Source organism: Typopeltis vanoorti, chromosome 3, assembly GCF_054136105.1.
Source record: "Typopeltis vanoorti isolate ZY-2024b chromosome 3, IOZ_Tvanoo_1.0, whole genome shotgun sequence".
NCBI classification, from domain to species: Eukaryota; Metazoa; Arthropoda; class Arachnida; order Uropygi; family Thelyphonidae; genus Typopeltis; species Typopeltis vanoorti.
Window position 1 is genome coordinate 65,015,799 of NC_143551.1, and position 14,808 is coordinate 65,030,606.

Sequence of the window (14,808 nt, forward strand, 5' to 3'; positions counted from 1 at the left end):
TTGTTGAGAAATATATTTACACAGACTGCAAATGTCTCTGTACCTTATTCAGTGATACAATAAAACTGCTCATGTTTCTTGCGACTTCAGTATAGTGATGCTGTTGGAGAGAACGTGTTATTTACCGCAGGGAGAAAGTTACTATTGTCAGGACATTCACGTTCTAGTGATAACTTGCAATTTGAGTAGGAGAATTCATACATAATATATAATTTATTGAGAAATATATGCGTTTTAAAATAATTCTTTTTTCTTAAAAATGATTCCATGCGTTAATGATGCATAGCCGAAAATTGCCACGTACCCCTGGCGGTACGCGTACCACACTTTGAGAAACACTGCTGTAAGGTATATCGCATTATCTCATATAATGCCATGCATTATGGAAAGGGTCATTACCCAAACTGGGTAATGACCCAATTCCTGGTTTCAAACTTTATTTAGATCTCATTGTTAGGAGTTAGATGTTTGGGGATACTCAGAGCTAAATCAATGCAGAAGTTATATTTTCTAAATACAAGTAGCTAAATGGGATATCACCATGTTATTAAAATACTCTAAATGAGAGATTATTTGTAGAAAGCAATCTTGTGTTAGTGCCATAACCTCTTGTGTGGGATTCCTATTTATTTAAAAAAAGAAAAAGAAAAACTCCCTTTAAAGTGGTGCACCTGAAATATGAGGTTTTACTTTTTATTATCATCTATCTTTGAACATATGTTGGCTGTAATTTAGATTAATGAATGAATTATGTTATGAATAGGCTTGTTGTTGGTATATAATACTTAACAAATTAATGGTAAACATCAGTACCTCTTACAAATATTTAATTTCAGATTTGTCATTGTGCATGTGTGTAAATCTGCCAGTGCCATATATATTATAAAATAATTTCAAATATAATATATAATACCTCCTCTGCTCAGCTTTGTGCAATTTGCAAATGCTTTTAGTAGCACTTTTGATTATTTTAGGCAAATTAGAAGTTTGTTACAGTACTCTGTTTTTGCTTCCAGCACTTGGAAGAAATCCAGAATGTTACACATTATCCCTCTTCTGTGTTAAGTGTTTACCCTCTGCTGTGCTCCAAAATTTTGAGAACTAAATTTGGAATAACCTTTAATAGTGTAACTCTGTATTGGTTGTAGTAGTTTGGTTTATTTTGGCACTGTACAATTTAGTGTACATGCATAAATAATTAGAAATTAACTCTTTATGAAATATTTACAGAGTTTCCATTAAAACATGCTGGTATTTTAAGTGCAAATGTTTATTGGAAAAAAAATATAAAGATTACACCAGCAGCAAATATTTTGAATGATAGTTTAGAGAGTAAGATAAACAATTTTATATTAATGAAAAAGTTCAGTTAACTCAACATCCATCCATCTGTAATCAGCTCTTTATAGTGTTTTGTGGTGTAACTGTACATGTTGCATCTCTCTAATTTTGTCTTTTATCCTTGTGTGTAAGCTAGGTTCAGAACTATATAAATACGCAGGAACAAGATTCAAAGGAAGACTCTTATTATTTTTAAATAAAATTTACTCAACTGGTATCCCCCCCCCCCAATAGAATGGAAAAAAGCAATTGTGATTCCTATCTTTAAGAAAGGTAATAGAGATGACCCTAAAAACTATAGAGGTATCAGTATACTAAATTCATGTTACAAAATATACAGCAGAATCTTAAATAACAAACTAATGAAATATTCTGAAAACTTTATTCTAGAGGTACAAAATGGATTTAGAAAAGGACGATCATGTATAGACCCAGCCTTCTGCCTAAAATTAATAATAGAGAAAAGAAGAGAATATAATTTAGAAACACATATTGCATTTATTGACTTTGAAAAAGCATTTGACAAAGTTAAAAGAAACATATTATTTAACATATTAAAAGAAAGACAAATACCAAATAATATCCTAAAAGCTGTCACAAGTATATATGAAAATAATCAAATACAAATAAGATTAAATCATGAGCTATCATATACAAGAGAGATAAACCAAGGGGTCCGACAGGGATGTCCCCTCTCAGCAACTCTTTTTAATATCTACTTAAATGAAATAATAATAAAATGGAGTAAAAATATACATCAAGGAATTAAACTTTCACGTACAGTTAACTTAAACTCTCCTCTTTGCAGACGACCAAATAATAATTACAAATTCTGAAGATAACTTACAGAAAGCTATTTTAAATCTAAATGAGATATCCAAAGATTATGGTATGATAATATCAACGGAAAAATCAAAAACTATGGCCTTTAAAGGACAAGATCCAGCAAGAACTAAAATAGTATTAGATAACAAGATCTTAGAACAGGTGAATTCATTTAACTACCTAGGATGTATGATCACTTATGAAAATGAAAAAGATATAAACATAAAAATTGCAAAATATTTAAAAATAACAGGAGTAATTAACTCTATATTTAAACCAAACCTAGTTCAAAAACAAACCAGGCTAAAAGTATACAATACATTAGCCCTACCGGTCTTAATGTATGGAAGCGAAATCTGGACAATAAAACAAAAAGACAAACAAAGATTAACAACAGCAGAAATGAAGTTTATGAGAAAAACTGCAAAGTATACCCTATTTGATCACAAAAGAAACAAAGATATTATGAAAGAATTAAACCAAGAACCAGTAATTGAAAAAATTAAAAAATATAAACATAGATGGATGGAACACGTTCAAAGAATAAAAACAGAAAGACTACCAAAATAAGCCTTAAAGTACAAGCCATTAGGAAAAAGAAAACCAGGACGTCCTCTTAAACAATTCAAAGATGACTTCTAAGGCCGGAACAGGCCATACTAGGCCTAAATCCTTGATACGTATGATGATGATGATGATGATCCTTGTGTGTGTGTGTGTGTGTGTGTGTGTGTGTGTGTGTGTGTGTGTGTGTGTGTGTGTGTTTAAGGGTGCAAGCTTTGAAGGTTGGTAACAAATGTCGCTTTTCTGCTTAACCACCGATTGGGAAAATAAGCATCCAAAGATCTTGGATGACATGTACTCAAGTTTCTCAACATTGCCAGTTTGCAAATTGAATATACCATTGCTGGATACATTTTATTATCAAGTGGATTAATCTTAAACGATTCTCAGTTCCTGTTTCACTTGAAACATTAATTTAAATTTGTGAACCATAAAACATTAAGCCTTTTGTATGTTATTATCTTCACACTTGCTGGTTAGAATGGGGTGATGATGCCTATACATCATCCCATTCTAAATTTTGAGTAGAGTAAAATTTAGTTTTTAAAATATTTGCATTTAAATTCTGATATTCTGTGTGAATCTTATATTTTTCAACTACACGTGCACGCATGCACACAGAGCTCCAGAAATCCACCAAATTATTTTCAGAATTGAAAATAAAACTTCTGGATCTTAAATCCTTAATTCAAACACTACAGCATTTCCTTTTAAAGAATCACAGAAATACTTGCAATTTGAGTTGCTGGTCTCAAAGTCAAAACATAAACCAGTCATCTTTGTTTCCTTCCATCCTTTTATTTTCTTTAAGTTTAGAACTTTATTTTTCTTTCTGTATGAAAAATTATGAGAAAAAAAAAAGTAATTACAAACTCAACCTTACATATTTTTTTCCTTCAGCAGTTGTCCTGTTGTTATTGTCATAAAATAACAATTGATAATTTTTAATATTTTATAATACACTTGGTAGTCGACTTACGACCGACTTCTGTTCTGGCTGACAGGTCATAAGTCGATCTGGTCATATGTCGGCCATATATTTATTAACAGTATTCTTTAACCTTTCTAATCTTTTTATCATCTTTATAATTTATTTTTATCATCATCATCATCATCAAATTCCTGCCATGTACCCTCAAGGGGTGTACAGGATATGATAGTACTACATGAAAAAATTACATCATTACTAACTTCCTATCTACAATTTTCCTCCAAATCAGTCTGTTACTTGTCAAGACTCCAACATTATCAGATCTTATATTTCTATCGTCTAAGGCACTTTGTACCGTATCAATCCACCTATATCTTGGTCTTCCTCTGGGTCGTTTTCCTGCCAACCTGGCAGAGAACACTTGTTTTGCTAATCTTTCCTCTCCCATTCTATTTAAGTGACCATACCATCTGAGATTAGCTCTGCTAACGCATTCCTGGATGCTGACAATGTCAAGTTCTTTCCTAATATCCTCATTTTTAATATGATATTGCCATTGATGCCATCTGTTCACGCCTCTAATCTTTCTCAGGACTCTCATATCTGCGGTCTCTAGTCTTTGGTCAAGTGTTTTACTTCTGACCCAGCTCTCAGATCCATAAGTTAAAATTGGTTTGAACACAGTCTTGTATACAGCTAATTTAGTGTTCCGACTAATTTCTTTCTTATTCCATATGAATTTATTCAATTGACTTCCCACGATACCAGCTTTGCTGATTCTGTTGTCTATTTCTATATTTAGTTTACCATCTTCAGTAAAAATTGTGCCTAAGTAGCTGAAATGTTTTACTTGTTCCACAGGTTCTCCATTCACAACACAGTTGACATTTTCAATGATTCTGCCTATTTTCATTGTCTTTGTCTTTTTATTGCTGACCTTCATACCATATCTATTACAACAGCTATTCAATTTAGTCAGAGAATCTTGCAGACTTGTAGCGGATTTATTTAGAAGTATAACATCATCTGCATAAAGCAAAGAGCTGACATTAACAACTCCAATTTTGATATCAGGTTTAATACCACATTCCTTCATAATGTGATCCATATAGATAATGAATAACAGAGGGGATAATGTACATCCTTGTCTCACACCAGATTTAACATTAAACCATCTTCCTGTACTTCCTTCAATTCTAACTGCTGACTCACAACTCAAATAAAGACTAAGTATTGCTTGATATAATGCCCCATTGACACCATATAACTGCAGCGTATTGAATAGCTTCTCTCTTGGCACCTTGTCATATGCCTTTTCCAAATCGACAAAACTTAAATACAGATCTTTGTTATATTCCCATGCTTTCTCGACTATTTGGCGTAAAGTGAAGATCTGATCCTGACAGCCTCTATTTGGCCTGAATCCAGCTTGTTCTTCACCAAGCTTTTCTTCCACAATTCTTCTCAACCGTTTCTCAAGTATACTTGCATAGATCTTGCCAGGAACACTCAGTAGGGAAATACCTCTGTAATTCTCACATTCAGTTTTATTTCCCTTTTTATATATGGGTACTATGAGAGCTCTACTCCAATCATCGGGAATTCGTCCCTCTGTCCAGGCTTTCTGAACTATGCAGTGCAGCCACTGTAAGACTCTTATACCACCATACTTCAGCATTTCTGGTCGAATATCATCTACTCCTGCTGCCTTTCCACATTTCAAGCCTTTGATGGCTTTTCCTACTTCAAGTATGGATATGTATTCCTGACTGCATGCCTGGTCAGTGTTTTTTATCACTGTGCTGTCATCACTGCTTGTTTCATTTAGCAGTTTTTCAAAGTAATTACTCCATACTTCAAGGATATCTTTTTCTCCTGTTTTCATTTCACCTTTATCATCTCTAACTTCTTTTACAGCACTCTTTCCTCCATTCCTAAGCTTCTTCAACAACCTCCAGAATATTTTGCCACCTTCTTGATATTTATTTTCTATATTCTTGCCAAAGTCCTCCCATGACTTTTGTTTAGCTAGTTTTACACACTGTTTAGCTTTCTTACATTTGTCTCTGTATTCTGTAAGAGTAAAAGCTGACTTATTTGCCAGGAACTTTTGATATGCTTTCTTCTTTTCCTTCACTGCCTCTTTAACTTCCTGTGTCCACCAGGGAGTTCTGATTTTTTTATCTTTGCACACAACCTCACCACATGCCTCTCTGGCAGAATCAATCAATGTTTCCTTCAGAGTTTGCCACTGAATCTCCAAGGTTTGATTCCTGTTCTCAAACTCTTTCATTTTCTTTTCAATAATATTTCTGTATTTTAGTCTATGGTTTACATCTGAGAGCTGCTCAACTTTTATTCGCTTTAAAACTTTCTTACATGTTATTCTTTTCAATATGAAATTCAATTTTATCCTGCTCAAGACTAAATAGTGATCACTTCCAATTTCAAATCCTCTGTACACTCTGGTGTCCTGCACCAGGGAGAAAACATCACTATCAACAATAACATAGTCAATGAGACTTTTCTTATTCCTAGCCTCTTCTCTCCATGTGAATTTGTGCACATTTTTATGTTGGAACATGGTGTTAGTAATAACCAGTCCATGTCCTGAGCAGAAATCCAACAGATATTTGCCATTATTATTAGCTTTGCTCTTTTCTCCAAATTTTCCCAAAATATTTTTGTATGTCTCACAATCATTTCCTACTCTACTATTTAGATCCCCAACAAGGACCAACTTTTCCTTTTTCATTGTGTCAGTTGCTTTTTCTAAAGCCTCAAAAAATTCCTCCACTTCTACCTTAGTAGAACCTTCTGTGGGACCATAGGCACAAATAAGTCTCATTGTCCAGTTCCCCATTCTCATATTTGCCCACATTACTCTACTTGAGACTGATTGCCATTCAAGAAGATTAGCCTCGTATTTTGTGTTGAATACTATGGCTACTCCTTCTTTTCCTTGATTGTTATTGCCTGAATATAACATTTTGTATTTATTGCTCAGAAAGATCTCACCAGTTTTGGTCTTTTTTGTTTCAGTCACCCCTATTATGTCGATCTGGTACTTATCTAATTCCTCAGCTAGCTCCATTTCTTTGCCATTCAGGCTTCTTACGTTGATAGTACCGATCTTTAACTCTGGTGATGTTGAGTTGGGGTTTGTTTTCAGATTTGTTCCAGTAGCTGACTTTTCGCTGTTCGCCCTGGTTCCCTGGCGAAAACAACGGGGGCCTTGTTTAACCGGGCGACGCCCCAGCCGGCATGAAATTTTGTCATGCTGTACCATCATTTTTTATTTTGGTTTAACCAATAAGAATACAATTTGGTCGGCTAAATCCCAAATTGCCAGCCCATCCTCGTTCGTTCGGTATCAAAGTAGATACCCAACAGGGTGCACCACGAGAAGGTGAGGATTGGACATTAGGTCAGAAGCCCTGGTCGTTTCTCCGCATTCCTTTAAAGGCTATGTGGAGGTCTCCTCTCAGTTATACAGCTTTGACCCTTAAGCACCCCAATTTATTTTTATAATCTTTTAAATTTATAATTATGTATATTGTACATAATGTGAAAAATAATACTGTACATACTGTACTGTATTTTTAATCTTAAAAATACAATACATTTTTAAGATTAAAAATACATTTTTACATCTAAAATTAATGTAAAAATTAATACATTTGAAATTTACAAAATCAGTTTTTAATCTTTGCTTGTGCTGGGTTGTGGATCATCAACGTTGAGGTAGGAGATGTTCTCTTGATGAGGAACATGCTGAGCTTTGTTTGAACAGTTTGTTTCTTTTTTTCTTCATGTATCTCACAATAACAACGCACAGCATCTTGAATGATACGTTCAACTTTTGTGAATCGTTCGACATTAGGGTGCATTGCTTTGAAACTGGCGAGAGCTTTATTCAGTTGCAAAAAAGAATCTGATAAACTCTTTGCAGTGAATTTCTTTTCTGGCTCCTCTTCTTCCTCTCTCGTTTTTTTTTTTTTTTTGATACTCTCTGTGCTTCCAATTCAATCACCTCTTCATCCGAAAGTTCTTTTATTTCACAATCTAGCAACTCCTCTACGTCTTCTATTTCACATTCTAATTTAAGATTTTTTGCAAATTCAACTATTTTTTCTGTAATCACTTCCAGTTCCTCTCCTTTTTCAAATCCTTCAAATGTATTCGCATAACATTTTAGACACTTTTTTCCAAATTCCCAACATACAATTCTTTGTTACACATTCCCATGTTGTCGAAATATTCTTGATACACTGAAGAATGTTGTACTGCTTCCAAAAGTCTTGCAAAGATAAATCAGAATCTATTGCTTCGACGGCTTGTGCAAATGTTGTTCTGAGGTAGTAGTGAGCCTTGAATGCTGAAATAGCACCCTGATCGATGGGTTGAATGCGAGCGGTTATGTTAGGTGGTATAAAAACCACTCTAACATCATGTTGAAGGTCGTCCAGATGAGGAGGGTGGCCAGGGGCATTGTCCATAATCAATAAAATCTTGAAAGGGATACCTCTCTCCGCACAATATTCACGAGCCTGGGGAATAAAGCAGTTCGTGAGCCAGTCTTCGAACAGTGCTTGAGTCATCCAAGCTTTAGGGTTTGAACGTAGTAAACGGGCAGTGTGTGCTTGTTGATGTGCTTAAATGCACGAGGGTTTTCTGAATGATAAATGAGAAAAGGCTTCAGCTTAAAACCTGCGGCATTCCCACCAAACAACAAAGTCAAACTATCCTTAAAAGCTTTGAATCCTGGTCCTTTTTGCTTCTTGGTGTACGTACGTACGATTAGGCATGCGTTTCCATTGCAAGCTGGTTTCATCTATGTTAAATATTTGTTCCGGTAGATAACCTTCTTCTTTGATTAAAGAGTCGAAACTATCAACGAATTTTTGGGCTTCATCTTCATCTGCACTTCCTGCTTTCCTGTGACACGTACATTATGCCAAGCAAATCTTTTTTTTTTTTTAAATGCTTAAACCATCCAGTACTAGCCTGAAAATCTTCTGTGTAATCATCTCCAGCACGTGATTTTAAACTCTGAAACAGACTTCTAGCCTTCACTTGCACTGTACAAAGGCTCATGGATGAATTTTTCTGTATTAAATCTTCCATCCACATAAACAACAATTTCTCCATTTCATGGATGGGTCCCTGTCGTTTGGTTAAAATTGTAGGCTTCATAGGTGTGGAACCTTTCACAGCTTCCCGAATTCTTTCTTTGTCCTCAAGTATCGTCGATACCGTGGAATGTGATAACTTCGTATTCACTTTCTTTCTGCCTTCATACTTCTGGATAACTTTCATTTTATACTTTAAATCAATAGTTTTCCTTGACTTCTTAGCTGGCATATTTGTAGATGAAGGCATTTTACTTTTACTAGACGTTTTATGGGTAGTGTTTCAGTAGAATTTTAATTAATACACCACATGCAACAGATGCTTGAAAGCGACTGAGTGTATGTGAGAGATAGATATCGTACAATAACTATCGTATCCCATAGTTATCATACGCGCAGCTGCCTGATTTATTATTAATTTATTCATTTTTTTTTTTTTTGTGGTTGTAAGTCGACGACCAGGTGTAATTGATAACTTTTAACTAGTTTATGGTTTACTTTCTATATTAGTTAGTCAATCTCTGGAATGGGCAAGCAGGTTTTATCTCCTGTAAACTCAAGAAAATTGACTGTAGAACCCTCACTGTTTCAGACATTAAAAATATTGTGTTAGGATCAGGGATCACAAGATGACGGAACTTGTTGAGCTCTCTCTTCACTGTGGAGTGCTTAAATTAGTGATGATAGCCTTGGCCATCTATCTCTGATTGGCTGCCAGCGGAGATTGAACCTCCCACTCAGTCTCCAAAAGTTAGGTAGGGCTAAAATGGTCTCGCTATGGAAATAAAAGGCGTTAGCTGATTTTTTTTTTTTTTTTTTTTTTTTTTTTTTTTTTTTTTTTTTTTTTAATACTTCCTATATGGAAGACTTCATAAATATCCATAACTTATTTTTAATGGTATTACAACACTAAACAGACTAAATTATAAAAAAAGATGTTTATTAACTGGCTTATATTTCAGTGGATTTCTAATCAGCATCTTACATGTTACAGTTGCCAGTGGCTATAACTCCTATAAAATAGATAAAATAATTACTTGGCCCCCTTACTTCTCCCTTCATATAACACACAGGAACAAAACACCATTATTCCTATTCTCTATATCTGCTGTACATTAGAAAAGATAACCAAAGTACTAATAAAATAGAACCTTCATACTACATTCAAACCAAATGTTAAATTAGCAACTATAATCCACTCTCCTATAAACTCTACCCCTTAACGTATCCTGGAGTGTATGAAGTTCCCTTTCATGTTGGAGGTTTAATGAAATATTATCAGCACTGAGAAAGGATTAAAACTAATTTTAATGCTTCCAATATTTCGTCTCAGTCACAGAGACATTACAAAAAAACTTTGTGAACACACACAAATACAATACAACAGTGAGTCAAACTAAAGTCCTATCTAGGTGGTGTGCCCTCTATGGGCATTTGCAGGTGGTCTGGGATGTAAAGAGGGATATCTGATGATTAATGTTTCCCAAATTTTGGGAAGTTTTATGCAACCGTATTTGTTTAAATTAGGTTGATTCCTGAGTGCAGATGCAGATTCAAAGAACAGGCTTTCTTTTTTGAATTGACTATGGTGGAGCATAGTGGCTTTTTTCCAGGAGATCCTGTGGGTTGTATCCAAAACATGGTCTGCAAGGCCAGATTGACCATAATCGTGATTGCAGATGTATGACTTGTGTTATTCTAATCGGATGGTTGGTGATCTGCCTGTCTGTCCGAAGTAAGCCAGTTTACAAGGTACTTTATATACTCCAGGCACTGTGAGAGGAGGGAGCTGATCTCCAGTGGAATGGATAAGGGTAGCAAGTTTATGGTAGGGGCTTAAAAGCTGTATGGAGGTTGTACTTTTTTAACGATCTGGCTATTTTTTTCTGATGTGCCATGGATGTAAGGTATGGTGAAGGCATTTCTGAAGAGATGGTCGCGGAAGGACTTGATTATTTTTTTAATTCTGTAATCATTGTAGCCATTGGAAAGGAAGGTGTTGTGTATGTGTTTGAGTTCGGTTGAAAGGGCAGTTTCACTGGAACAAAGATTGTGGGCTCTATTGGTTAGAGTTTTAATAATGCCATATTGCTGAGAGGGGTGGTGGTTGGAGAGTTTGTGAATGTATCTGCTTGTATGAGTAGGTTTTCTATATACAGAGAAAGAAAGGTTACCATTAGGAAGGTATCTTAATAACACAATATCACCTATAACAATATTTATATAAAGTAGACTGATACCTTGGGTGAGTAAAATTTTTTTTGTGACTAATAGATTTGAATTGTAATTTGGGAGCCCTGTATATATACAGTATACACACAGGTACACCACCAATTTTTCATCACCCTTTGTTCCAAAGCCTTGCCAGATTAGCTGTTGTGCTAGACCAACAGAAATCATGTAATAATAACTCATTGGTACACCCTGACTCACCATAATGTTCCTATGTCTCTAAAGCAGGGGTTCCCAACCTTTTTTGTTTCCTAGAGCACATTCTAAAATACCGGTAGGGCGACGGGCACCATCCATTTTTTCAAGCAAATTTTTTGTGAATTCTTTTGTTAAATGAATACATACAAATGTTTTATTACTTAAAAGTTTACATTATATAAAAATTTAAATATACATATGTAAGTTAGTGTGATCTTTGGCATTGCATTTCATTGGCCAATGCTTCATAATTAGGAGAATATGATGATATTCCAGTTCTTAAACTGGAATGAACAACTTCGAATGCGCGTCTACTTTACTATGCATTTAATACTCGTCATGTGTCATTAACGTATGCGTCATATAGCATGCCATTAATTGTTGCGTGATTATTTCAAACTATACGGCACACGGTTGAACAGCGGCGGGCACACACAAATTAGTTGACGGGCGCCATGGTGCCCGCAGGCATAGGGTTGGGAACCCCTGCTCTAAAGCATCATGTACCTAGAATTTTAACCTTAGAATTTTAGTAATTAGTTTTAGTGCTATAAGATAAAAAAGGTTGAAAACTACTGTCTTGGAGCATTTTTGCTTTTCCTAGCAGCTTACATCTGTATTTACCTGCTACATTTGAGTACCCTTAGGACAGGTTAGGTCCTAAGGATAACTTAGGATAACTTTATCCTAAGATTGTCTGAATCTTGTGTTGGCATTTCTTCATCCTCTGTTGTTAATATTCTTCACAATTTCATCATCATTATACACTTGCTCAGGACTGAGGCGCTCATCAGCTATAAGTTTGCAAAATTCGTTCACATATTTAATAGCTCTTTTATGGTTTGTAGACCATTTTCACCACAAACTTTATGAATAGAAATTCCATGACACTTTTGAAACCATCCTTCACCACAGTCACACTACTTAAGTGAACAAGTGCTTAATTATTTAAAGCCATCTCTGGTGGCTCAGTGAGCTAGTCAAGTGGCTGCAGGAATTTCAAGTGTACCCTTATAATTTTGTCTGGACTAAAGGAGGTGCCAGAAAAAAATCACTGGTGTACCTCTGCATGTATGTGTATTAAAAAGTATTTTAGCAAACAGGTCTTAGCATGTTATTGGATCTCAGATTCTTTTAGTTATACCTCCATGTTTTAGCATTTCTGGTTGAATATCATTTATTCCATCTGCCTTTGCACACTTCAGTTTCTTATGTTTTAATTTCAAAGCATTGCATGCTTCTTGAATATTTGTCACTCTCATTTAACAGTCTTTCAGAATGTCTTCAGTTTTTAGTCACCATTACCATCTATGATTCTTTTTAACACTACCATTCCTTTATTTCAAGGCTTTTTTCAATAGCCTCCAGCACATTTTGCTGCTTTTGTGATAATTATCTTCTTTATTCTTATCAATGACTTTCTGTGACATATGCTTATCTACTTTTATATAGTTTTGGCTTGATTTTCTTATATATATATATATTATTTATTATTATTTTTTCTTTTATCTGTTTTATTTTTGAGGATAGCTTCGAATTTGCTTGGTCAGAGCTGTCAATATTATTTCTTCTTTTCCAGCAATGTCTCTAACTTCCTTAATCCACCATGAATTGCAGTTTTTTTTTGTGTGTATCCTTTTTTTTTTTTTTTAAGTTTATATACATTTATACACAAATTTTATCAAAAGTTTGATTCTTATGAAGTTAAAATGTGTATGAAAACGTTCCAGAACTCACCATAAAAATTAAATGATGATGTCTTATTTTAGATTTGTGTCCAGCATGTGCATCTTACTATGGAAACAGAGCAGCTTGTCTGATGATGTTGAATCGATATCGTTCAGCATTAGAAGATGCGCAACAGTCTGTTCGTTTGGATAGCTCTTTTGTTAAGGTATGTTAATTCAAATGAAATGTGTCATGCATTGTATGTATGACAATATACATTGTCATACATACGTATAAGAATTGGCTAGTCATCTATTTTTCAAGTGATTCAGAAATAAAGCTTTATTTTCTCTCCCCTATGTGCATTATCTTGGAAAAGATATTCAAAATGAAATTAATAAACATCTTTGCCAATGATAAGAAAAGAAAAGTTTAGAATCTGTTGTTGCCGCAAAATATTTTTCCATAATTATTGTCAGTAAGTCCAACATTGGTCACACCGAACAAATGAGCATAGTACTTCATTTTGTAGACACTAGTAATAGCATGGCTTCTATAAAAGAACACTTTTTGTGATTTATAGAAATAAAAAATACCACTGGAGAATTTTTATCAAATGAAATACTAGGAACTCTAGACAAATTTTCATTACCAATACAAGATTTACGAGGTTAAGGATACGATAACGCCAGTAATATGAAAGGTGGTGTAAAACGTATGCAGCAACGAATTTCAAAGATTAACCTGAGAGCAATATACCCTGTAGTTCACATTCATTAAATTTAGTAGTGAATTGCACCTAATACTTTAGATGCCACAGCATTTTTTGACACAGTACATCGTCTATATGTATTTTTTTCCGGTTCGACTCGTCGATGGGAATACCCCAAAAGACACAAGTAATTTTACACTCAAACCAGTCTGTGATACACGATGGGAGAGTCTAATTGTCTCATTAAACCCCTAAGATATAATTTGTCCAATGTTTGCAAAGCGCTGCAAGAAATATCTCAAGATGATAGTTTATGCGGATTAAGTGGAAATACCATGAAATTAGAAGCAAGTAGTCTTCTTAAAACTTTAAGGAAGTTCAAATTTATTGCATCCTTAGTAATGTGGTATAATATACTTTTTGAAATAAACTTTACAAGTAAACAACTTCAGAATACAAGCCTTGATATAAATGGTGCCATAAATTAAATTAAGGGATAAAAATCCTTATTATTTTACAGCCAGTATGCGAAACTCTAAGATCGAAAACTGCGATCTACGAGTTTCATGCCGAAGAACTATCGGCGAATCCATGCACAAGTGACCACTTGGTGGTACAACATCAAGGCAACTCGAAGCAAAGGTGGAGCAAGATCCCTCACTATCCTTGATATATTCTCATAATGTGAAAACACAGCTCCTAGGAGATGTAATACTGCTTTTGCATATGTTGATGAAAAATTCAAGCACATGCTACAATTAACGAAAAGTTTGGTTTTCTTTTAAATATATATGAATTTCAAAAAATTACTTCAGCAGAACTGCTTAAAAAATGTTTGATATTGGAAAATTATTTAACACATGATAATTCTAGAGATATTGACAGAACAGATTTATGTAGGGAAAAGCAAGGTGAATTCCAGAAAATATTTCCTCATTAGATATCCTGTCATACATATGCAAAAATAATTTAGAAAATAGTGTTCCAAATGTGTTTATTGCTCTGAGAATTTTTTCGACATTGCCAGTATCAGTAGCAAGTTCAGAAAGGAGTTTCTCGAAATTAAAACTTACACTCGCTCTACGATGGCTCAGGAACAACTCACTGGTCTAGCAATAATATCTATAGAGCATGAAATTGCATCTACAATCAATATAGATGAATTAATTTGCCAAACAAAAGCCGGAAAGATTAATTTTTCATAA

At 34.5% G+C, this 14,808-nt stretch overlaps 1 protein-coding gene across 2 annotated transcripts in view; it reads left to right on the top strand.

Annotated features, from left to right (window-relative positions):
* LOC150108218 (dnaJ homolog subfamily C member 7-like) overlaps nt 1-14,808 on the top strand; it is a 170,303-nt gene that overhangs the window by 57,197 nt on the left and 98,298 nt on the right. For both annotated transcript variants that reach the window (XM_090390657.1, XM_090390656.1), the window contains exon 3: nt 12,993-13,117. In XM_090390657.1, the coding sequence (XP_090246783.1) occupies nt 12,993-13,117 (125 nt within the window). The remainder of the gene's footprint in view (nt 1-12,992; nt 13,118-14,808) is intronic.